Source organism: Gracilinanus agilis, chromosome 1 (genome assembly GCF_016433145.1).
Source record: "Gracilinanus agilis isolate LMUSP501 chromosome 1, AgileGrace, whole genome shotgun sequence".
NCBI classification, from domain to species: Eukaryota; Metazoa; Chordata; class Mammalia; order Didelphimorphia; family Didelphidae; genus Gracilinanus; species Gracilinanus agilis.
The window spans coordinates 185,974,958-186,001,497 of NC_058130.1; the positions used below are offsets into that span (position 1 = coordinate 185,974,958).

The 26,540-nt window shown below is 36.5% G+C and overlaps 1 protein-coding gene across 1 annotated transcript in view; it reads right to left on the bottom strand.

The window, feature by feature from the left end:
- MUSK (muscle associated receptor tyrosine kinase) overlaps positions 1-26,540 on the bottom strand; it is a 176,516-nt gene that overhangs the window by 104,124 nt on the left and 45,852 nt on the right. Inside the window, exons 3-6 of the mRNA XM_044657347.1 lie at positions 20,029-20,180; positions 17,448-17,575; positions 9,448-9,589; positions 4,489-4,518 (exon numbers count right to left, since the gene is read on the bottom strand). Of these exons, the coding sequence (XP_044513282.1) occupies positions 4,489-4,518; positions 9,448-9,589; positions 17,448-17,575; positions 20,029-20,180 (452 nt within the window). The remainder of the gene's footprint in view (positions 1-4,488; positions 4,519-9,447; positions 9,590-17,447; positions 17,576-20,028; positions 20,181-26,540) is intronic.

Consider the following 26,540-nt stretch of genomic DNA (forward strand, 5'->3'; position numbering starts at 1 on the left):
GATAATCTGTGTGTGTGCATGCGTGTGTGTATGTGTATATACGTGTGCATGTATGTGTCCTGAGTTCCTGACAGGAGGAAATGTCAATTAGGACAGACTTCACAGAGAGGAGGTGGCTATCAATGTTTATTCAATGCATTTACTTCAAAAGAAAAAATAGAGGGTTTTCTTACCCAGGCTCTGGATAAAATGTTACTTTCCAGTATGGGGAAAAAATTAAATTTCATTTATTTTTCCTGGACCTATAATGCTAGCTCTTTGTCAAACAATAGGTATAGTACAATTCACAAATCATTTTCAGGTTCTTCTTTTGTGTCCAGATCTATGATTTCATCAGTATACAGAATAACTAGTGTGGGAATTTCCTCTTTAGATGTATATTAACTATTCATCTTTGAGTAGAGAGTTGAGAGTTGAAACAACTCTCAAAAATCTCTGAGAATTGATTGGAATATTGAAAGGTTAATTGATTTGCCTGTGATTTATTAGCTAGGATGTGTCCTTGGCTGAACATTACCACAAGGCTTCCTGACAGTAAGGCCAACCCTCTAAACATTCCATCAAGTCACCTCTCATTCACCCATAATAGAGAGATTATCCTGGTGATTTTCTTAGTATAGGGACTTCCTTATCAAATCACGTCAGCAACTTCTCTGATACCTAACATCTTGGAGAAGAGTGGCCTTGAGCACCAAGAGGCCAAATAACTAAATAAATTACCCAAGGTCACAAAGTAAGTTTTGTCTCAGAGATTGGATTAGTACCAAGGTACAAGTCTGATGTCAATTCTCTTTTCACTACTCAATGGTGCAATATAATTTTTTTTAATTATAGGAAATTGGGTAGTAATTTTTATGATATATGTTGTGAAAACACCATGAGGTATCTTTGGATACAATGACATGAAGAGAGCTCTCTGGAATAATGATACTTCACTTCAAGGATTTGTGATTTCAAGGGTGAGGATACTCCCTCCATGGATATCCATCACATCCTCTCTGGCTTAGTAGGTGTGCTTTGTGACTTACGGTTGATCCAAAGCCCCATCACTTGATGGCCAAGTTACTGATAAAGAGCTTCTCCAAGCTTTGCTAGGCTTGTACTCTGGCAATAAACAATCCAGTTGTCACAAGACTTTTATTTGAACCCTTTCCAACTTAGCAAGATCTGTTGGGATCCATTAATGGGGAAACCATAGCACTGGAGAACCCAGGTTCATCTCTATTCCATTGCAGCATCAGAGGAGTATTTTTGGAAAAGGCCTTGGTTGTAGCTAATTTTTTTTTGCATAGTATTCTACTTCACTGATTAAACTGAGAGATGATGTAAAACCAGAACTCTATTGGAATTCACTTCATTTATATCGGAAGCACTGTTTCCTTTGCCTAATGTTTTCAAGATTTTCAAAAACAGATGCTCCCTACCTTTTTCTGCCATACAGTCTCTGGTATCATCTGCAAATTCTATTCTATGGGTCTAAGTTAATGTCAAGTGGCCAAGTTTGCCCCTGGGTTAAGTTAGCAACTATATCTCCTGGGACCATCTGGATGAGTCATTAGTAGTGGCCTTGTTAGGTTTGAGAATATTAAGTGAAAGAACTGCTGTTTTAACAAGCATCTTGTTTGCACATGTGGACTTTATTTTAATAAGTAAAATGTGTCATAAGCTTTTACTTGTGTTTGAAAGGGTATGTCAAACATTAAATTTGGGAAGAAAAAATGTCATTGTGGGAACGGTTTAAAGATAGTGACACTCCACTTCAAAGATGTTAATCTGTCATGAGAAAGTACCTTAAAGTGACGGTGATGGTGGTGGTGATGGTATATTTGAGAGGAAATATCTGGAAATGTCTCGAAATTTAAAATCTCAACAAAACCTAAAAAAATTAAAGCAATTTACATCCAATAAAGTTATACATAGAAAGGCTATGATGAATTTAGGATGCAAATTGGACATGCTTATTTGGTCTTTTTCTTTTGTACATTACTTCTTGATAGGTTATGATCTTGTTCTAAGGCAATCTCATAAAGGCAAACCAGGCAACCTCAACTTTTTTCCTTCCTTCCTCCCTCCCTTCCTTCCTCCTTTCCTCCCTCCCTTTCTTCCTTCCTCCCTTCCTCCCTCCTTTCTTCTTTACCTTCCTCCCTCCTTTCCTCTTTGCCTCCCTCCCTCTGTTCCCCCCTCCCTCCCTTTCTTCCTTCCTTCCTCCCTTCCTTCCCCTTCTTCTTAGAATTGATACTAAATAATTCACCTCACTAAAGCACACATATCATGCCTCTATCTATTCAGTAGATTTCAATGGCTCCCTATTACCCCAGAATCAAATAAAAAATTCTGTTTGGCTTTTAAAGCTCTTATTCTTAACTTTCCAGTCTTCTTACATCTTACTTCCTGCCATATACTCTGAGTTCCAGTGACAAGACACTCCATTATCTGACCACCTGCATTCTTATTGGCTCCCCCACCCCCATACCTGGAACTCTCACCCTTCTGATCACTGTCTCTTCCATGATTTCCTTAAAGTCTCAGCTAAGGTCCTAGATTCAACAAGACCCCTTTCTTTTCTTTAATCTTAGCTTTCCTTAGAGAATTAGCTCTAATTTAGTGTGTGTGTGTGTGTGTGTGTGTGTGTGTGTGTGTGTGTATGATTGGTTGCTATATTATCTCTCCCATATGGTTGCTATATTATCTCTCCTATTAGGCAGTAAGCTCCTTGAGAGCAAGGTCTGGCTTTTTGTGTTTGTTTTGCTTCATTTTGTTCTTGCCCTTCTTTGTAATACTTAGTGCTTAGCACAGTTCCCAGTACATGTTGTTGCTATTTAGTCATTTTTAAAGTTGTATCTTACTCTTCGTGTGGAATGGTTTGCCATTTCCTTCTTCAGTTCATTTTACAAATGAGGAAACTAAGGCAATCAGTTTTAAATGACTTGTCCAGGGTCACACAGCTAGTGTATGAGATCATATTTGAATTCAGGTCTTCCTGATTCCAGGTTCTATCCACTCTGTTACCTAGCTGCTCTCCTGGTACACAGTAGGTTCTTAATAAATATTTGTTGATTTGGCTTGAAAGAAATCACTGTTTTGGAATCAGAAAGCCAAGAAAAGCAGATCCTAATTTCTCTCCATTTTCCCACTTGCCAGAAATAATGGAAAGAAGCTTGAGGTATAAAAGAGAGTTGACTAGATCCCAGAATTCCCAGGAGAGAAACTGGAAAGACCTGCCTTCTTCTCTTTCTACTATCAGTTTTTAATCTCTGTGACTTCTCTAACTGTGTTCCCCACTCTCCTGCCAACAGAGTTTCTGTTGACTCAAAAGTCTGAATAATGCCTTTTCTCTAAAAACATGCTGTTTCTCCCACCTTTCACTGAATCAAAGTGAACCTTCCCTCACTTGTCAGGTTTTATATTCTCTCAAGGCTTCTCAAGACCTTGGTTTCAAAAAGGCTTGGCAGTGAGTGTACTTGTTCCCAGGAGGGCTCAGATAGTTCTAAGTCAAGTTCTAAGTGAAGTAGGAAAAAGATTCACAAACTCAGAGGTGAAAATGCTGTACATTCCTTTGTCAGGAACTTAGCTAAAGAACTATCATATGAGAATAAGGGAGAGAGGTAGAGCTGAAACCTGTGGCTCTATTGATATAGAGAACTCCCAGGCGAGGAAAATTTCTCTACGAGTATAGGTGAGTAGCTACTCTGTGATTTAGAGCAGTCCTAGAGAAGTAAAAGATGAAGTGACTTGCCCAAGGTCATACATCCAGTATATGTCAAAAGTGAGAATTGATCCTATTTCTTCCTGTCTTGAGACCAACTCTTCACTAGATCATATTATCAGTAAGGTGGACTTTGAATAATGCAAACAGTACAAATAAATGTTGAAGGATATTTTCTCATGAAAGAATCAAGAATGGGTCAAAGTGGCTCAATGAATAGGGAATCAGGCCTTGAGACAAAAGGTCCTGGGTTCAAATCTAACCTCAAATACTTCCTAGTTATGTGACCCTGGGCAAGTCATTTAACCCTAAATGCCTAACCCTTACTGTTCTTCCTGTCTTGGAACTTATACTTAGTATAGATTCTAAGACAGACTATTAGAGTTTAAAAAAAAGAATCAAGGATCTCTCTTCTAGGTTAATCCTCCACCTCCCCCACTCCTTCCCTCAAGCCCTTAGAAGCCTTCAAGAAGGTACCCCTTAGATGCCTAACAGATTTGCCTCACTCCAGTCAATCTCATTGGGAACATCTCTTCCCTGCCAGCATGCATTCTAGTAGATCATGCAAATTTCCTCTTTCTAACAGTAATGCTTGGGACAAGGGAAGACTTGGTTATTCTTCCAAAAGAGGCAACATTTATCTGCAACATTCTTTGCCCAAATATCTGCACAAACTTATTAGTAGCACGCAACAAGCAAGATCAATGCCCAGAACAGGACCACAGCAAATAATGGCACAATCACTAAGCACACGGCACACACATGGCTTGTTTTTTTAATACCTCTCTCTGTTGCATTTGTCATATTAAGAGCTGCCAGACAAACAAAGGGAAAAGCAGGTGAAGTATCCTGTGAACATTGAACCCCTTAAACAATAGCTACCATTAATTGCAATGAAGATGAAAATGAAAGACTTTTTATTTGATCCTCAAAATTCAAGCACTTCTTTTGGTGTTCTAAACAAAAATAAAGCCCTTAAAAACCAAGCTACAGAAGCATAGACCTTTGAGATAATTGGATTTTTCTCTATATCTACCTTCAGAAAAATTCAGATGGAATCTGAATACAGATTGAAGCATACTTCAAAATACCCTTTCCTTTTTTTGTGGTTATTGTTTTGGTCTGTGTTTTCTTGTGTAACATGGTTAACATGGAAATATTTTTGTATGACTTCACATGTATAATCCATATCAAATTGCTTGCCTTCTCAAGGAGAGGGGAAAAGAGGGAAGGAGGGACAGAATTTGGAACTCAACATTTAAAAAAATGAATGGTAGATACTGTATTTATATGTAATTGAGGAAAAATTAATTAAAAATTTCTAAATAAAAAAGATTTTGTGTTCTCAAATATCTTGGGGACAACCTCTGGAGTACATTATATGGAATTTTCAAGTTGGGCTTTATTGGGTCTATCTTTCAAGGAGGAAGCAGACATGTTTATTAGATGGTTTATTGGACATAATGGGGGTCCCAGCCTGGGCTAATACATCCAACTAACTTTGTACAGTTAAGCAAATTGAACTCTAGATATCTAAGTTCTTTTAGCAGTGGTGACAGTTTAACATGAAACCTAAGAAAAACTTAGCCAAAAATTCTTTTCTAGCTCATATTCATCATGCATTTCACAGCAGAAAAGTTTCTAGAACTCACCTAGTCCAGCTCCATCCATGAGGAGATTGAGGGTTACAATCCTCAGAAAAACCTTTACCTCCCTCATGGATTCAATACGTACCTCCCAACCTTTTGTGGGCCCCTGTGCTTATGGCATCTTCCCAAGACTGGTCTGTTTCAGGGGCCTGCTTCTATTCTTATTCCTGTTAGGTTCTGGTTCACTTCTTAGCACTGGACTCACTCAAAACCCTTCCTTTAGCTTTAATCCCAGCTCAGAGGAAATGCTTGGTCTAGTTCAGTGATTCCCAAAGTGGGTGCTATCGCCCCCTGGTGGGTGCTGCAGCGATCCAGGGAAGCGGTGATGACCACAGGTGTATTTATCTTTCCTATTAATTGCTATTAAAATTTAAAAAAATAATTTGCAGGGGGCTAAGTAATATTTTTTCTGGAAAGGGGGCAGTAGGTCAAAAAAGTTTGGGAACCACTGCTCTAGTTGATAGCATGATATGCTTGAGTGGGGAAACCTAGGCTTGAATCTCATCTCAGACACTTATTAGCTCTGTGACCATAGACTAGCCATTTAAACTCTCTGGGTCTCAGCATTCTAACCTTTAAAATAAGATAGTGTAGCCATAGTCATCTTTAAAGTCCCTTTTAGCTCTCAAATCTATGACACTATATAAATCTCAAAATAGTCTTAGAGCCAGAAAGGGCCTTAGAAGTTGCCTAGTCAATCTTTTATTTAATAAATGAGGAAACTGCGGTATAGCTTAAAAAATCTTGAGGTATAATCCAGGCAGTGATTGAAGAGACAAAACCTTCAGCTTATCCTATTTATTCTTTTTGATATTCCAGACACTTTTATCAGTTTTGTTGTTATTGAGTCACTTTTCAGTCTTATCTGACTGTTTATGATCCAATTTGGGATTTTCATGGCAAAAATATCAGAATGATATACCATTTCCTTCTCCAGCTTATTTTATAGATGAGGAAAATGAGGCAAAGTAAGGTTAGGTAACTTGCCCAGGATCACACAGCAAGTAGGTCAGATTTGAACTCATGAGGAGTCTTCCTAACTCTGGGCCTAGAATTCTATCCACTGAGTGACCTAGCTGCCCCCACCACATAAGTTTTGCTAATCTATTAAACATCATGGAGAAAGGGCGATATAGAGAAAATAAATGAATGTATCTAGTAAATGTAGTAAATCTAGTAAATCCATCTAGTAAATGGATTTTTTTTAAATTAAAGAGGTTTACAAAAGACTCACCAAACATCTGAGTCATAATATGTTACAAATCTAAACAAGAAAGATTCAGTATCTGTGCATTAAAGTTCACTAAACACTTTTTGTTGTCACTAGGGGGAAAAGGTACAAAAATCTCTTATAGTTATATGCATTTCTTGGGTTCAAATCAAGAAATTTTGTAATATAGAAAAGACATGTTGAGGCTTAAGGTGTATGAAACAACTGCTTTAGCATTCATTGTGTTAAAGTGTGCAATGCCATGAAACGAAGGAAGGAAGGAAGGAAAGAAGGAAGGAAGGAAGGAAGGAAGGAAGGAAGGAAGGAAGGAAGGAAGGAAGGAAAGAAAAAGAGGAAGAAAGAGAGGAAAAAAAGGAAAGAAGGAAGGAAGGAAAGAAAGAAAGAAGAGAAAGAAGCAAGGAAGGAAGAAGGAAGGAAAGAAAGAAATATAGAGAAAAAGGAAGGAAGAAAGGAAGGAAAGAGAAGAGAGCCATATGGGATCTGCCACATTCCCCTGCAATTACAACATTAACAAATTAAAAGTAGCAAAATTACAAATTGCAGCAAGGTGGGAAAGGAAGAGCAACATGTCACATTAGTCATTCAAGTCCTATTCATTCGTCTCTGTAATATTGCTTTATCTACAGATCCTCCTACCCCCAACCTTTATCATTCTCCCTGCTACATGTTATCTCTCATTTTGGTTTGAAGAAGCTGGGTTCAAATACTGACTTTGCCAGTGACAATGTATATGACCTTCATCAAGTCATTTAAACTCTCTGGGCCTGTTTTTTCATCTGTAAAATGAGGTATATTGGACCAGATGACTTCTAAGATCTTTTATAGTTCTATGTCTTTTTAATTTGTAAAGAGAACCAACTTTTATGAACTCATAGGTTTTCTACAGAAATCAAATGAATATGAAAAAGCCTTGTAAATTATTCACAAACCAATGAATGGTATTGGTATTATTTATTCAATGGATAGGACTGCTAGGTGGTGCATGGATAGAGCACTAGGTCTAGAGTCATGAACACTCATCTTTTTGATGGTCTTAGCCATATACTAGCTATGTGACTCTGGGAAAGTCACTTAACCCTATTTGCCTCAGTTTCATCATCTATAAACTGAACTGGGTTAAAAACGGCAAACCACTCTAGTAGCTTTGACAAGAAAACTTCAAATGGGGTCACAAAATGTTGGACATGACTGAAGAACAACTGAACAAAAAATTCAGCAGTTAATGCTTTGTTAAATTAAGTTAATCTACTAATCAGGCTACTAATTGGTGGTTTTATTGTGGTGGTTGTTCCATTTAAACAGCCAACCCAATCAATCAGTTGTTTAAGCATCACTGATAGAATCTTGTTGATTTGATTGCTAGGTGATTTGAGAAACAACATGGTGCAGTGTGGTGGAAAGAGTGGTGAACTCAAAGTCATGGGCTCTGAGTTCAGATAGTTCTTCTCTTTGTCACGTTGGGAAAGTCACTCCACTTCTCTGGACTTCAGCTTCCTGATTTATCAAATGAGGACACTGGCTTCTAGATACTCTTTCAACTCCAGATGTATGATCCCTATAATTTTACTAACACTACTCTTTTCCTAATAAGGTAAGCAAATGGCAGCTACCTTAGCTCCCATTTCCATTAAAGGTTAATGAAGAAAATGAATTCATTAGAACTTGGCAATTCTCAAGAATAAGCATTACAAGTAATAAAACTAACATTCTACAGACATTTAAAAGCATTTCATGCAGAATACTGGGCTTAATACTGAGAGAAATTGAAAGGTTAAAAGAAAACAAAAGGGAAAACTTTACCATAAAAGAGTTTGTGATCAGGTAGGGAACATTATAACATCCCCCACACACATATCCATGAACTGGATGAGAGGAACAGACAGAGAGGTACAAACAAAATGCCTGGGCAGTTCAAAGGAGGAAAAGATTATTTCTAGCAGTAGGACTAGAAAAGTCTTTATGGAGGAGGTAACATTTGATTTGGATTTTCTTAAAGAATAAACAGGATTCAGACAGAAAGATATAGTTGGTTAAAGGCTTTTGGGCTTGGGAAGTGAGGTGAATAAAAATACAAAGGCAGGAAGTAATAAAACGCGTATCTAGAAAATAGTAAGTAATCCAGTTTGCCTGGAAAGCAATGTGTAGATAAAAGGAAGTAGTGGGATATATAAGCCTGGAAATGAAAGATAGGGGTCAGACCATTGAGAACCAGGTCAATTACAAACTGGCAAAATTATGGTCTGGTTTCTATTCAGTTCCATTGAAATTTTTAAATGAGCACATTAATATTTATCAAATGTTATTATCTGATCTGATTCACCATGACATTTTATAATGTGGGTTCTGTAAGTATCATTCCATCTATTTTTACAAGTTCAAAGTCAAGAAGTAAAATGATTTTCCCATATCCCAGAACAAGTAAATTTTGGAGTCAGGATTTAAAGTCACTTCTCTCTTATCCCCAAGTCTAGAGCTCTTTCCACTAAACGAAAGCATTGAAGTCAGTCTCTCTTTGGCTTCAGCTGAATATCGGCAATTTGAGGGTAGGGGCTGTTTTGTTTTTTATTTTTGTCTCCTTAGCACCAAACATAGCATCTTGTACATTTTAGATGCTTAATAAATGTTTGTTAAGTTGAATGAGTGATGACTGAATTGGACATTTGATAGGATATGGTGACTTATTATATCTGTTGTTCCTAATTTGGTTTCCTCATTCCCATAACTGTATTCTCATACTTGGTATTTTCCTTGGTTTGGTGTTCTTATCCCAACCTCTGGTCTGAGTCAGTACAAATATGTGTCCTCCATAATGGAATTTGAAAACCTCATGTTTGGATCTGCCAAAGGCAGGTAGAACTCACCTTCTACTTCCAGCATGACTAGTTTGGAATATGCTGTCCCAAGACTATTTTTGGCCACACATCGGTAATGTCCTGCATCTTCCCGTTGAACATTGTGAATCCTTAAACTCCCAGATTCAAGAATCGCAATTCGGGCATTTTCCTGTGAGAAACAGAAAGAAAATCTATGTTATATTGTTAAAAGTTGGGGTATATTAGAGTCACCCTTAATGGCTCATGAGAGTTGGCTGTTAAGTTTTCAATCTGAGCATTTACATCTCAGAAATCCAAAAATGTTACAAAGTAGGACCTGATATATTGTTTTGTTCATTGTCTAGACTTAAGGGAGTGATAGAAAAGATGTTAATAATAAATTTAAAAGGGTGTTGTATGTAAATTTGTTTTCAGAGAGCTAGTTGTACTCAACAACATAATGAGAAGACACTACTTAATTGAGAGAGTCCACACTTTCCTGTTCAATAGGTAAGGTGAAAAGTAGGCTTCAATTGAACATTTTCTCTTAAGCTAATTTTATTTTCATGATAATCAGAGGAATTTGAGTGCCTTTTATTTCCTCAGCCTGCACATAGAAGGCTACTCAAAGGTCCCAGGGTTGTTTTGAGGAAATTTTCTCAAAACTAGAAAAATAACAGCATTTACAAGAAATAGCCTAAGCTTAAGTCAGATTGATTGCTCAGAACAACCCACTTTAACCAGACACAAGAAGTAAAGAAGCTTAGAATATTTTGTAAGCTTTTTGTTGGATGCCTAAATGGGCATGAATGCACTTTGCCATTGACTGTTGATTAAAACAACTGAAGTTGTCCCTTTCAAATACTTTCAATTCACTATCCCTTAGCAGATGGTAATAGAGAAAAGCAGATGGCCCTGAAGATGACAGATAGCTGATAGCTAACAGCTGAGAGTAGAGAGCACTTAGTGACCATAAGACCAGTTAAGACACCAAGCAGGAATGATACACTGAAGAGCAGAGATGCAGTGTTCAAAAAAGATGACCTACAATTGCACAAGGACAACATCAGAGAATACTGAAAGCTCTGCAGTATTGGAAATATGAGTTGCCTTCATCACAATCATATGCATCACACACCTTTGCTTTGGAATACATTCCTGGCAAATGCCCTTCTATATTCTTTGATATACCTGTTCCCTCTGGGTATGGCCCTCAAGTGTTTTCCATGGTCATGCTTATGTTCTTCATTTGTACCCTCCCCACTGGTGATTTGATAAGGTGAGGGAGAATAAACATGACCTGTCAATAGAATAACTAAATATTTTATTTGTCATACTCTCTGATCAAATATGTTTTGAACTAATATGTCTTCTGGTTAGCTAGAAAAAGTATGGTTTTGAATGGTTACAGTGCTTTATCACTGGGATAGCTTTTCAAGGGGCTCATCAGGTGGAGGTGGGTCTATGGTAATAAGTACGACAAAGCAAAATTACTAAAACAAAGTACACTGAATTTTAAAATGGTATTGAGAAGTTCTCATTTTTAAAAGAAAAATCTATACTGGTGTAAATCAGTGACTGTGAGAGAGTTCAACAATAATATTAGCTAGCATTTTTATAGTGTATTAAAATTTGTGAAGTACTTTATAAATATTTTCTCATTTCATCTTCATAACTTTAGGAGGCAGGCGCCATAATTATTCCCATTTCACAGATGAGAAAACTGAGATAGACGAGAGGTTAAGAACTTTCCCATTTTCACACAGTTAGTAAGTGTTTAAGCCTAAACTCAAGTTTTAAATGATTTTCTATAGTTGAAAATTGGGTTGAAATTGACTTTTTGTACCAACTGCATGATTTAGCCCAGTTGCTATAGTATTGAATTCCTAAAGTAAAGGCTGGACACATTTTTCTGCTAATTATTCTCAAATTTTTTTTAAACCAAGTGGAAATAATTCTTTTTCTACTCAAATTGTTTTTTATTAAAAACTCCATGAAAATAAGTAATTTAATTCAACTCTTTCATTTTTTCCATCCATATCATCTATCCTTCTCCACCCAAATCTTATACTGATTCCACACCAGGGCATTGGGGGTGAGTTTGGCTTCTCAAATGCCCTGTTGTTGTGGTCATTCATTCATTTTTCAGTTGTGTCTGACTCTTCATAACTCCATCTGGGATTTTCTAGGCAAAGATTACTGGACTGGTTTGCCATTTCCTTCTCTAGCTCATTTTACAGATGAAGATTAAGTGACTTACCCAGGGTCACACAACTGGGAAGTGTCTGAGGCCAGATTTTTAACTCAGGTCTTCCTGACTCCAGGTCCAACATTTAATGCACTGGGCCACCTAGCTGCACCAAGTACTTTGCCTATATAGTATAATAGGACATTTCTCCAAGGTAGAAAGGCTTTGAGTATGGTTTCAGAAACAGGTTATATTTAATCTAGAGACTCATCATTGTAGCTTGGCCTTTAGGTGATGACTCTCCTACAGTAGAAAGAACATTGATGCCAGAGTCTAAAGATATTGGTTTGAATCCTAATCTTTGATACTTAGTACTTCAGTGTCCTCAGACAAGCCACTTAACTATTTCCTGTATGATCCATTTGAGATATGCTGTTTTAAAGCTATTTTTGGCCTCACGTTGACAATATTCCATAGATAATGAGACTCTGGACGAGTTAGTTTTAACCTTTTCAGGTTTCAGTTTTTTTCTTCTGTAGAAGGAGGGGGTCTGGCTGTTTCTGGCTGGTATCATCCAGCATGATACTACAGATCTCCATACTGAGATAGAACTCTACTCTCTGTCCATATTTATGTAATTACGACATCTCAGAGGTAGAAGGGGTCTCCAAGGCCATTATGTTCAAATTCTACATAGTCAAGAACCTCCATGACAGCATCTCAAATGGTCATTCACTCTTCACTTCAAAACATTAGTGAGGGGACAGCTAGATGACTCAGTGGATTGCGAGCCAGGCCTGGAGACAGGAGTCCCTGGTTTCAAATCTGGATCCAGACACTTCCTAGCTGGGTGACCCTGGGCAAGTCCTTAACCCCCATTGCCTATCCCTTACTGCTCTTCTACCTTGGAATCAATACCCAGTATGGTTTCTAAGATGGAACATGAGGGTTAAAAAAAATAGTAGTGAGGGAAATTCTGCTCTCACTGCAGAACTCTAGTCATTTGGCAAGTTTTTCATTACATTAAACTTATGTAAAATTCATCCCTTTGCAAAAAATTTGTCCTTGTGCCCAAAGGGGCAAAGCAGAACAAATCTGCAAATCTTATCCTCTTTCTACATGACAGTCATTCAGTTCCTTAAGGATGGCTACCCATTCTAGGCTTTTATGAACTGTATCTTAAAACTCTCTGATGACTTTGAGTCTTGAGGGCCCAAATTCCAACTTATCAATAGGAAAATGGGTCTAAAACTGCCAGGTTCCAAGTTGGCAAATGCAATAGGTTTCTGCAAGTTATTGTTTTCCTGATGCAAAACACCTTGTAGGCTGTCTAGGCTGGCATTTGTGTGTAATATAAATCACCTACCTTCATGGGCAAACGTCAATAATGATGCATATGTGGGAAACCTAATTAAGGCTCTTAAAGGCTCAGTCATATCTTTCATTCCAGTGATTTCTTAAGGGTAATCAGGGACCAAGGCCATACTTCTCCATTCCTCTAAAGCAGAAGTGTTAAACATGTTGCCTGCTGCCAGGCTGGCCATATTGCATCCCCTCATCTTGCATGTTTCCCAATGTGGCCAGAACAAGATTAAGATGTAATTGGGTAATATTTAACAAAATACATAAAAATACAATGGATCCTATAAAATGGTTAATATGTGGTTTTTCTAAATCAATATGCAGCCAGAAGGAATCGTTATGCATAGTTTAGTAGACTTCTTTTTTAGTTGAGTTTGACACCACTGATCTGGAGTTCCATTTTGGAATTTCCTTTTTATTCTTTAACTTGGGAGCCCTTTCAACAAGGTATACTGAGGAAATGTGGTACAGTGACAAAAGTGATGAATTTGAAATCGGTAATAGCAAGGTTTGAACTCTGGCTCTGCCACGTACTACTATATGTCCTTGGAAGAAAGTTTCTTTGCTTCTCAAGGGCTTACTTTCTTTATAAAAATGAAGATATGAATTCCATGGCTTCTAATATCTCTTCCAGGTCTAAATTTATGATGTTGTGAAGAATTATTCTTTTTAAAAAATTAATTCATTTGTTAATTCATTTAATAAAGACCCTTATCTTCCATCTTAGAGTTAATACTGTGTATTGGTTCTAAGGCAGAAGAGTGGTAAGGGCTAAGCAATGGGGGTCAAGTGACTTGCCCAGGGTCACACAGTTGGGAAATGTCTAAGGCCAGATTTGAACCTAGGACCTCCTGTCTCTAGGCCTGGCTCTCAATACACTGAGCCACCCAGCTGCTCCCTGAAGAATTATTCTTAATACTGTGTTATTTTATTTCTTAGAGGGCTCTGTAGTATATTTTTTAAAACTCTTACCTTCTGTCTTGCTCTTTCTTCTTAGCTGGCTCACAATATCTATATATTGTTTCCAAGGCAGAAGAGCAGTAAAAGCTGGACAATGAGGAGGTTAAGTAATTTGTCCAGAATCATGGAGCTAGGAAGTGTCTGTGGCCAGATTGGAACACAGGACCTCCCATCTCTAGTTCTGGCTCTTACTTCCTTGAGCCACCTAGCTGCCCCCTCTGAAATAGATTTTTTAAGCTTTTTCCCTCATTGCTTTGTCCTAATAATCCTAGGAATAGTTTTTCATTCCTTGCCTTGAGGCAGCTTCTAAAACTAGGATAATTAAAATTGAGGACATATACTTCATCCTGTCTAGCAAACAAAAGACTAGTTTGGGCCAAATATGATTATGGCCAAATGTGTCCAGGGGATATCTTTGATTCCTCCACTGGAACGAATGGATTCAATCCTGGCCAAGCCTAACATGACTTCTTCTTCTAGATCAGCAAGGATATTAGAATCCTTTTATCAGGCATGTGATTTTCTCCATCATCATAAGGGGATCAGGGCAGGTTTGGAAAAATATAAGCCCGCATCTTCATTAGCTATCCACCAGTAAGAGATATCTTGGGGATGTCTAAATAACAAGGTTCCAAAATTGTATTTAATAACTCAAGAAGCTGAATGAATTTGTCTTTGATCATTGGGAGAGATCAATGACCATTAATTTATTGATTATTGCTAGTCTAATCAATAGACTGATTTTCTTACCTAAAACCCACCTTCTCAGAATTTTTATTCATCATAATACCATGATCCTATGGCTACAAGATCATTAAGATTCTTTATGATAAAGCAATTTGTTTTGAGTTTTTGGCAACTAATGATTAGAAACATATCTAGCTCTTTTTAGAATGGAGGGAATGTGAGAAACTTTAGATGGGGCAGCTCTTACCACAAGTCCTTTGACCACTTCCTTATAGCTGCCTAGAGAATACAGTTGCTGGAATAACAAGTTTTGGTTCTTGGCTTGAGTGTGCTAAGACACAAACGTAATACCATGCGGACACAGATAACAACAGACCACCTCCTCCTTGATTCGGTTCCAGTGGTTGTTCTTCTTGATCCCTAAGCTGGAGTTTCTCCAATTCTAACATAATTAGGGAACTGAACACAATTCTGAAGGGCAACTTTCAAGACCTGTACAAAAGAACTCTGTATATGCTTTGGGGTATGTGGGTTCAGATCCTGACTCTGATACTTAATATCTATGACTTTGGGCAAGTTACTTCATCTCTTTAGGTCTCAATTCTCCACCTGTAAAATGAGATTAGACTAAATTACCTCTAAGGTCATTTCTAGCTCTAAATCTATAAACTATGTTTGGTCAAATCCTCCCTTGACATTGTTGCATGGGGTCCTTTTTAGGTTAACTCTCATTTCTTTTGACTTTTTAAATGTGTTTTTCTGACCAGTTTTATCAGATGGAACTGGAAAATTAGTCCTGCTTCTAAGGTAACCATAATTATCACAATAATAGTTCATCACTTTAAGGTCTCCCTGGTTTATGGTTCTGTGGTTCAAGCCCAATGAAGTCACTGTCTCTAATTGCCACTTCCTACTGTGCCATTTGTGGCATCTGTTGGAAATAATTTCAGCCCCAATTCCCCACATTGCAGTTAGTAACTTGATGTGAAGATCTTTGGCACACTCCATGCTCCCAACAATGAGCCAGTGTTCTCAAGCATTAATGTACTTTAATAGGCAGGTTTTCCATTTTTAACTCACGGAATATATCAAATGCAGGTCCTCTGATGATAATCTCCAGCAGTTGTCTAGGCAGCATATCTAACACCTGCCACTTCTGTAGAAACCAGTAACATATTTACCAGCAAGGGCTCAAATTTCTCCTCTCCTTTTAGGGTAAGAATATGTCTTGGGGCTAAGGGCCACTTCCTATAGGGAATTCATTAAGGATACAGTTGCTATTTCTCTCTCAGAATTTGTTCAAAGACCTGGGCCTATACTTTTGATGAAATGGGATGTTTGGGACTGAAAGAACCCCACTCTAAGGGTTTCACAATATCTGATACAAGTAATCCAAGAATACATAGTAAATAACAAAGGAGCAAGAATTGGGATTCAATTGTGGTACAATACTTCACTTCCTCTCAAGCAAAAAAAATTCTTTAAGATTTTCCAGTCATTCAACATTATTTTCTCCATGCAGGATGGGGAAAAAAATCTCCAGATTTTTTCTTTTCTCTTGAGGTAGCATTGCTCTATTCATTTTCCCTTTCTTACTAATGGAGGAAGAAACATGGATTTTGAGTCAAGGGACCTAAGTTTGAGTCCAGACTCTTCTATTTACTATCTACGCAACCACAGACATTATTTCCTCTTTCTCAGCCTGTTTCCTTATCAAAAACATGAAAAGGTTGAACTAGATAACCTTGAAGGTTTTTCCCCAGATTTTTCCGGTTCTCAACCTATGATGCTCCTAAAATACTTTGCCATGGATGACTTTCTGTGAATACTAATTTTTTTGATAGGTACACTAAAGAACTGTTGGTAGAGTAGTGAACTGGTTATACCACTCTGGAGAACAATATAAAACTATGCCCAAATGGGCTATAAAACTATGCCCAAGGGGCTATAAAACTATGTATATGCTTTGACCCAGCAATATTGTTGCTAGCTCTGTAGCTCAAAGAGATCAAAAGAAAAGAAAAAGGACTTTATTTACAAAAATATTTATAGCAGCTTTTTTTTGGGGGAGGTGAAGAGTTGGAACTAGAGGGGATGATCATCCATTGGGGAATGGCTGAACAAATTGTATTATACAATTGTGATGGAGTACTATTGTGCTATGAGAAGTGACAAGGGGAGTGATTTCAGAAAAAACCTGGCAAGACCTATATGAACTGATACAAAGTGACATGTGAAGAATCAGGAGACCATTGTGCATAGCAATAGCAATGTTGTAATGATGATCAGCTGTGAAAGCCTTAACTACTTTGATCAATACAAGGAACCAAGACATTTCAAAAGGAACCATGATTTAAAAAAATGCTATCCACCTGCAGAGAGAGAATTCATAAACTCTGAGTACAAAATGAAGTATGACTTCTCTCACTTTCTTTATTTTTCTTGCTTTTAAAAAATAGCTAATATGGAAATGTTTTACCTGATTTCATGTGTCTAATTTGATATATTATTGCTTGCTCTCTCAGGGTTGTGGGAGGATTTAAGAGGGAAGGAGAGAATACAGAATTCAATATTTTTAAAATGATAAGAGAAATAAATAATACATTTTTTAAAAGAAAAAAATACAGATTTTTCTGTATCTCTCACTGAGAGGTATATTGATGAAAAAACCTAGAGCTAGTACTTGGATGGCAAGAAGACGTTAGACACTGAAAAAACAGTTAAGAAGTCATGGAAATAGTCCAGGAGACACAAACTTGAAATTATATGACTGAGGTGAATTATACAATTATTAAAAATTCTTTGAAGAATAAATGTTTAATATTAAATACACTATTTTTCAGAAACTTACCCTGAGTATTGTGTCTCCTTTGATCCATGATACTGAAGGCTTGGGATTGCCCATTGTAGTACATGGCAAGACTGCCTTTAATCCCTCTATTATTTTTACATTGATAGGAGGACGTGTTATTTTAGGTTCTAAAAGGAAAAAGGTCAAAAACAAGAACTGAATATTTTATACTTATTAAAACAGGATTAATGTTGATACTACATTAAATTTAGGATTCATTTACATTATTGTCCAGGTAAAATTATTTAAAAGATCTAAATGTTTTTATTAGTGGTCATATAATCACAAACACTTTTACAAGTAATTCTGAGATAGTCTTGAGGTGATAAAATTTGAGGTGGTCAAATATAACTTTTTTTCTTTTTTCACACTTGTTGGAATTAATAGTTTTATAATATTCAATTAAATTAATATGCCACTAACTGGGTACAGCGAGGTGGCTCAGTGGATTGAGAGTCAGGCCTAGAAATGGGAGGTGCTAGGTTCAAATCTGGCCTCAGACATTTCCTAGCTGTGTGATCTGGGTAAGTCTAGTGCTAGTAAGGGTTTAAAAAATTATTATGTCATTTGATCCTCACAATAACACTTCAAGATAAATATCATTATTGTCTCTATTTTACAGAAAAAAAGCTGTGGAAAAATGAGCTTAAGTGGTTTGCCCAGGGTCATACAACTAATAGAATATCAGGTCATATTTAAACTCAAGTTTTCTTGACTCTGGGTCCAGGATTTTATCCAATATACCACATAGTTGTCAATAAAACTGTTTTAAAAGCATGTGGAGAAATTAATGAGTGAATGAATAAATGTATGAATGTAAAAGCATTTATTAAATACTATGGCAGCTGGGCGGCTCAGTGGATAGAGAGTCAAGCCTGGAGTCAGGACGACCTAAATACAAATCTGGCCTCAGATACTTCCTAGCTGTGTGACCCTGGGCAAGTCACTTAACCCACACTGACTGACCTTTACCACTCTTCTGCCTTGGAATTGATTCTAAGACAGAAGGTAAGGATTTTTAAAAAATTGCTTGCTATGTGATAGGAATTGTATTGAGAGATGACTCTAAGACGTACTGACTGTTAACCTCCAAAAGGAGCCTTTCCAGCAATGATCGTGTAACAAGAGCTATGGAATAGTAAAGAGACTGTCCCTTTAAAATGCTGGTTACAATAACATTCACAAGAGAATCTTTGTTGGGAACTACAGTGTATTTCTTATATTTCACTCTGGATTATCTTATGTTAATAAAATATAATGGAAATCTGTTTTTGAAGAATGGGCTGTTGTGAAGGGGATGCATGTCCTTTCTCTCATAGGCTGATCCCTTATCTATTTGCCATTACCACAGAAAGGAAACAAAATTAAAGACTTTTTCTTTCATTCAAAACCAACTGACTGAGGTGCTCTTATATTTGAACAGACAGCGTAGCCTAGTGGATTTTCCTCACTCCTAAATTCTATTCCTAAGAGTCATTTCTTTTGTGGCTACCACTCAACTTAATTTGTTTCCCTAATATTTTTCTCTGAACCAGGTTCCATGATTCCTACTTTAGGGCTGTTTTCAGTTTTGCATAGTTAAAAGGGAACTAGACTTAGTATGTTAAAAGCTTCATGAGTTCCATGAAGTCATATCTACCTCCCTCTACCTCAGCTTCATCATCTATACAATGAAACTAGTATCTGGCAGCATTGACTCCTCAGAGCTTCTCCAGTGATAAAATCAGATCCCCTGTATCTATGTATTTTAGGGGAGGAATTATACAAATATATGCTGAGTTGAATTTGTTTAATGAAATAAAACGGAATCCAAATCTGTGGGCAAATGAAATCGTCATCTTTAAATGGGAATAAATAGAATTTTTCATGAGTGGGCAAACTTAAATTTTAAAGTTTTATCTGGTGAGCAAAACCCAAAATGACTTGGAAAATTCCTAGGTTCTAGATATTGTAATTTTACTTATCATAAAATCGTAGACCAATTGGGCTCGAAGGGAGCTTGGAGATCATTTAGTGAAATGTTGTTTATTTGCTCATTCTCATCCTTATCTTCATGACCCCATGGACCATCCATGGACCATCCATGGACTCCATAGCTATCTGTGGGTTTTTTTGTTTTTGTTTTTTGTTTTGGCAAGGATACTGAAATGGTTTGCTGTTTTCTTCTCCAATGGAATCATTGGATCTTTTTGTCAGGCAATCAGAGGTTAAGTGACTTGTCCAGGATGACATAGCTAGGAAGTGTCTAAGGCTGGATTTGAACTCACATCTTCTGGACTCCAGGTCTAGTGCTTTTAGCAATTGAGCCACAGTTGCTTCTTCACCTAGTAAAACCCTTTTTTAAAGCATAAACCATACCTACTCCATCTCCTTCTAGTTGTTACTGTATGTTACCTTTATGAGAATGTTTTACAATGGATCAACTTTATATTTAAAAGTACCATGGAGATTAAATTACTATGTAAGCTTAGGTGAGTAGTATTTTTAAAATCAAATAGTTAAAAATCTGGTAGATTTTTCAAAGTAACATTAAAAAAGGCTACTCTTATTTTCACCCAAGGGGCTTCCTGTTAATACTTACTCATTTTCACTTGCAAAGCTCCACAACTCTCAGCAGCGACTCCTACCCCATTGTTGGCAGTGCAGCAGTACACCCCATCGTCACTGTCTTCCACACTGAGAATGGTGAGAAGCTGACCATTCTCTCGAATGCTATAGCGAGTATCAAAGAGTCTGGAAAACAGCCAGGTTGAATTAGGAAGATCCTCTATTCTTTTGTATTTAGTTAAATTCAACTAAAGTTATTAAACACATATGGTAATAATAAAAAATACTGGTAACGATGATGGTGAAAGCTAACATTTATAGAGCACTTATTATATGCCAGACGCTGTGCTAACTTAAATTTTAAAATTTTATCTGGTGAGCAAAACCCAAAATGACTTGAAAAATTCCTAGATTTATATATTTTTTACTTTACAATTACTATCTTATTTGATCCTCACAGAAATTGTCCGAGGTAGGTGTTTATTATGATGATGATTATTCTGTAAACAAGGAAACAGAGGCAGAAGTTAAGTGACTTGCTCAGAATTGCATACTTACTAAGTGTCTGAGTCCAAATTTGAACTGGGGTCTTCCTGACTCCTGACTGGGCACCCTATCCACTGTGCATTTCTATCCCTAACTACTGTTGTCAAGGTGTTCTGGTACTAGGAGAGATCCAAAATGAATCTGGCCACAGAGCTCATAATCGTGTAGAGAGGTTTGGGTAGCTAAGTAGCATTGAGGCCAAGTCTGGAGTTAAGAAGACCTGAGTTCAAATCCAGCCTTACTATGTGAGCCTTGGTAAATCCTTTAAACTTGTTTGCCTCAGTTTCCTTATCTGTAAAATGATCTGGAGAAGGAAAGATATGCCAATATCTTTATCAAAAAAAAAACCCCTTGGGGGCAGCTGGGTAGCTCAATGGATTGAGAGCCAGGCCTAGAGACAGGAGGTCCTAGGATCAAATCTGGCCTCAGACATTTCCCAGCCATGTGACCCTGGGCAAGTCACTTGACCCCCATTGCCTATCCCTTACCACTCTTCTGCCTTGGAGCCAATACATAGTATTGACTCCAAGATGGAAGGAAAGGGTTTTTATTAAAAAAAAAATAAAGGAAAAGAAAACCCTCAATAGGGTCACAAAGAGTTGGACACAACAGAAACAAATGAAGAACAACTATACAAGGGCTATGACATTTGCATAAATAATACAGAACAGATTATTACTTAGACTGAAAATTACTTATACTTAAGATTCAGAGAATGAAACTGTAGTGGCTTTTTTTACCTTCAAAGTATTTGAAGGGATGTTGGGTAGAGGAAAAGTTAGATTGATTCCAGTTGATCCTAAAAGGAAGAACTAGGAATAAATTCCTCATAATGAGAGTTATTGGGAAAAAAATGAACTTCCTTCGTAGGTAGTCGTTTTATCATCATGAAGAGCTGGAGCTGGATGACCATTTTCTGTGAGGGATGTTATGAAGAATTGATGCTTTAAGGAAGGATTAGACTCTCTAACCTCTGAGGTTCCTTCTAATTCTGACATTCTAAGAGCCTAAACAGAACCTAATAAACTCATTCCAAGATTGGAAGAAGTAAGCCCAATGAATTATGATAATGATTGACTAAACCCTTAAAGAAGAAAATTTTTCCTTTACCTGTTATTAAAGAAACCTCACTGAGAAAATGGTCCTCTAGGAACCATTTTCCATTTGCTAATATGTTCTCTGGCAAATTTTTATTTGTCTATGAATTTATATTTCTAAAAGGTCTTTATTTCTTAAAACCAACAAATGTAAAAACAAGACAAAACAAAGCAAACAAAAAACTTTTTTCTTGACAGTTTGGGTGAACTACATCCTAGCTCTTTGAAGTCAGTATGAATGTACCCCTAGCTTACAATTAATTTGGGGGATGAGAGGTCATGATGACCATATACCAGGGAGGGAGAGATGATTCACCATGACTAATCAAGTACTATGATTCTGATGTAAGAGTGAAAATTAAGAAGTGGCCACAGGAAATAAACATAGTCACTTCTTTATTTGCCAGAAGCGCAAAGCAGAAAAAAAAGTTTCTAAGTTTAAATGAGGTTCATATGTAATCAGCACTAATTGAAAACTATTTTCATAGTAAGAGTTTGAAATCAGAAATATTTGCAATTCTATGTGAAGAGGCAACATCTGATGATTTGATTTAGAATAATATACTTAGAAATGAAAAGGACCTTAAAGTTGAAGCCTTCAAGGTCAACTTCTTCATTTTACAGCTGAGGAAACTGAGGCTCAAAAGGAGAATGTGGCTTACCCAAAGTCACACTTAAACCCAGTCCCTCTGACTTCAAATGCTAGACACTTTCCACTGTATCATGCTTCTTCCCTAGAATTCCTTCCTTTTCTTAGTTATATTGGTCATTGTTAAGGGAGAAGAGCTTAAAAAATTATTTAGTTTACAACATAAAGTTGAAATGCATAAAAATTAAAAACATTGAATTTGGCTTATAATTTTAAAGATCAAGATTTATAGCAAGTGGTTGTAATCCCCATCAGGAATGTGAGAAGCAACATGAGTGGAATCATAGATATCAGATGTATACTATATTTTGGTATATGTTCATGAAATTGTGGAATAAATGCATTTTGAAAATTTATTAAATCAACAGATTTTTTCATGACATGGAAATCAAACACAAGCAGAAAAATAGTATTAAGGGCAGATATTTGAATATGACACAAAACATGCATGTTACTTTGTGGGGAGGAAAAGACCTAGCCCTATGATCTCAAGGATATAGGAAACTCTAAGTGAGGAAACTCCCCCATCCATGAAAATCAGCAATTAGCCTGAAAATTGAAGTCTTACAGATTCCTAAGACTTAGAGAGTTGCCTGGGGGCACAGAGTAATTATATGAATTGCCCAAGATCAGAAAGCCAATATATGTCAGGGGCAGGACTTGAACCTGAGTCTTCCTGACTCAAATGTCAATTCTATTCATTAAGATATGCTGTCTCTAGGGGGCAGCTGGGTAGCTCAGTGGATTGAGAGCCAGGCTTAGAGATGGAAGGTCCTAGGTTCAAATCTGGCCTCAGACCCTTCCCAGCTATGTGACCCTGGGCAAGTCACTTAACTAACCCCCATTGCCTACCCTTACCACTCGTCTGCCTTGGAGCTAATACACAGTATTGACTCCAAGACAAAAGGTAAGGGTTAAAAAAAAAAAAAAGATATGCTGCCTATGATTTTTAAATATATATATAATTATACATATATAATTTTAAATACATATGATATAAAAATGAATGACACAACGTATACGTTGTGTCATTCATTTTTATATTATATCATATATCATACATTATGCCATATATTAAAAATGAAAGGTAATCAGTGTTTTTAGTTTTATAAGAGTTAATTAAGAAGGCATCATGGTTGAGTAGAAGGAATCTTGGCTTTGGACTCAGAAGATCTGGATATTAATCCTGCCTTTGCCAGGTACAGTGTGACACTGGGCAGGTATTTATTTATTTAGGCCTTATTTATTTCATCAGTAAAATGAGGGGCTTGGACTAGGTGACTGGTAAAATCGCTTCTAGCACTAAATCTGCCACTCTCTGGCAATTTGGTACACTTCTAGAAAATACTGTGAATCATCTTCAGGTGTACTGAAGTTCCAGTCTGCCATTTGTCTTCCCCAAAGCAACAATAATACAGTGGACCTTGTTTTATACAAACTCAATACATGCGAATTGAGGTATATACCATTGGCAATTAAAAAAAAACAAAGGCTAAAAGTATATAAAATAAAAAAATTTAATTATGGCACCAAAATCCACACCAATTTCCCAAAAGCATATAGTCTTGCAGCAGTTCATCCAATCACATTTTTTCTCATTATGAGAAGCATTAGTGTGAGTCATTACATTGTTTTGTGCCAAACATTAGCTCAGTCATTGTCTGGAATTTTCCCTTATATCAAGTCGTGTTGGCATCAGAGCAAGGCTTCTTTAAAGAGCATTAATACTATTTAGTTACTAATAATGGCCCCAAAGAACAAGAGTAGTAGTAATTCTCATAGCTGTGATAAGCCTAAGAAAAGTCATAAAATGCCTAGGTATGTTTGTATAAGAAAAATTTATTAAATAATGGGCTTCACTATTACCATAATAGCATGATTTCCAACTTATTCAAAGGGAATTGGAACACATTGGTGTAAAATGAGGGCTTACTGTACTGATTACGATAATGGTAACGGTAACGGTGAGGGTTGATGCTCTTCCACAGTCCCATGTAATTTACAGAGTGCTTTTCTCAAGATAATCCTGTGGGATACTATATTAATATCCTGATTTTACATGTGAGCAAATTAAAACTCAGAGGAATTAGATGGCTTTTCCGTAGTATAAAACTCAGTTAATGTCCTGTGTAAACTAATAAGAAAATGTTCTTCTTGTAGGAATTTATTTGTTCCTCTCACTTATGAAGATGACACATAGATATTGAATAAATACCTCCACATAAGTAAATTAAAAACATGGAAAAATGTGGATAGAGGGCAACAACTATTTATAAGAACATGGTTCAATCTGAGACAAATCAATCAAATGACATCAGTTGAACTATACAGAAATGCCATCTTCTATAAGGAAAAATATATATTTCCTTATCTCATTATTTTATATTGGCTAGATAGGTGACAAGGATGGGATGTATCAAAGAATACACATACACAGTCTCATATATGTGTTGCAAATATATATGTATATATTCATATATGTACAAATATGTATATATGCCATGTGCATTTAAATGCACATATAACACACATATATTATAAAACAGAAAAATATATACTATCACACATGTGTCTAAAAACGTGTCTGCACAATTGTATTATAGCATCATTTCCCTGGATGAAATATACTTTGTTCTCAAATACATCATATGATAAATACAATTTTTAAAATATAATTTCTTAAGGACTTTTGGAGTGAGTTGGAGGGGGATTAATGGAGGTTTTTGTGTATAAAAAAGGGTAAAATTTTTTCCTTTGTGTTAACATTGACATTCTTTGAACACCACAAAATGGCAAAGAATGTCCTATTGGAGGAGAAGACAGGCTGCTTGCAGATTTATCCAGGCTTATGTAATTCCTAGTGGTTCACTATATACTGTTTTCATGACCAAATACAAAGGATTTGAATATTTTGCAGATGTCTTTGTGGTATGAGGTTTTCTCCACATTCATTAAACAATTCAAAAAGTTTGGAAATTTACAATCATTTGCATCATTGCTGCCATATTAGTAAAAATTGCTTTGGGATTGTGGCTGATGCAGAATTACAGTAGCCAAAGTAAGCTTTTCTATTCCTTTTCTTCCCCTTTTATTGACACCCTATCAGATTTCAAACCCACAAAATAAGTTTGCAATTTCTAATTGGCTTTTGAAATATTTGACATGTAAAAATTAAGTATGAATTCATTAGTAAAGATTTTAAAAAGAGGCTTCCAAAGCCAAGGCATGGGTCTTCTTGAGTTGATAGTCTTCTTCAGGATGATAGAACTATAGAAATTATGGTAGTCTTTGTGTAGATTTGAATGAAGCATTTCATGTTCTACATTTCCCAATTTTTATGGTACTATAATAGAGATCCAATTTTTTCCGTGTGTGCATACTCCCTATATCAAATTCAGAGCACAACCCAAGGACACCACCTCATCCTCTGCAATCCTTATCTATGTCTACCCGATGGTCTTTTTATTCTTCTACTATGATACTTTTATAATAATACTACTTATATAATAATAGCTAGTTTTTATAGGGTACTTTAAGGTCTGAAAAACACTTGACAAATAGTATCTCACTTGATCCTCAGAACAACTCTGCAAGGGAGGTTCTCCTATTTTTCTTGTGTATTATTACAGGTAAGGAAACTGTGGCATATAGAATTTAAGTGTCTTGCCCAGGGTCACACTACCAATTCAAGGCCACATTTGAACTTGTGTCTTCCTAATTCCAGGTCTAGCATTCTATTTATTCTGCCACCAACCTAGCTATAATCAGGTACCAATAGATTCCAGGCTCTGTGATAAATATTGGGGATACAAAAAAATGGCAAACAGTCCCTGATCACAAGGAGCTCACATTGTAATCCAGGGAGATAACATGCCAACAACACTATATAAACAGAATGTGTATAGCAGTGGTTCCCAAACTTTTTTGGCTTACCGCCCCCTTTCCAGAAAAAATATTACTTAGTNATTATACATATATAATTTTAAATACATATGATATAAAAATGAATGACACAACGTATACGTTGTGTCATTCATTTTTATATTATATCATATATCATACATTATGCCATATATTAAAAATGAAAGGTAATCAGTGTTTTTAGTTTTATAAGAGTTAATTAAGAAGGCATCATGGTTGAGTAGAAGGAATCTTGGCTTTGGACTCAGAAGATCTGGATATTAATCCTGCCTTTGCCAGGTACAGTGTGACACTGGGCAGGTATTTATTTATTTAGGCCTTATTTATTTCATC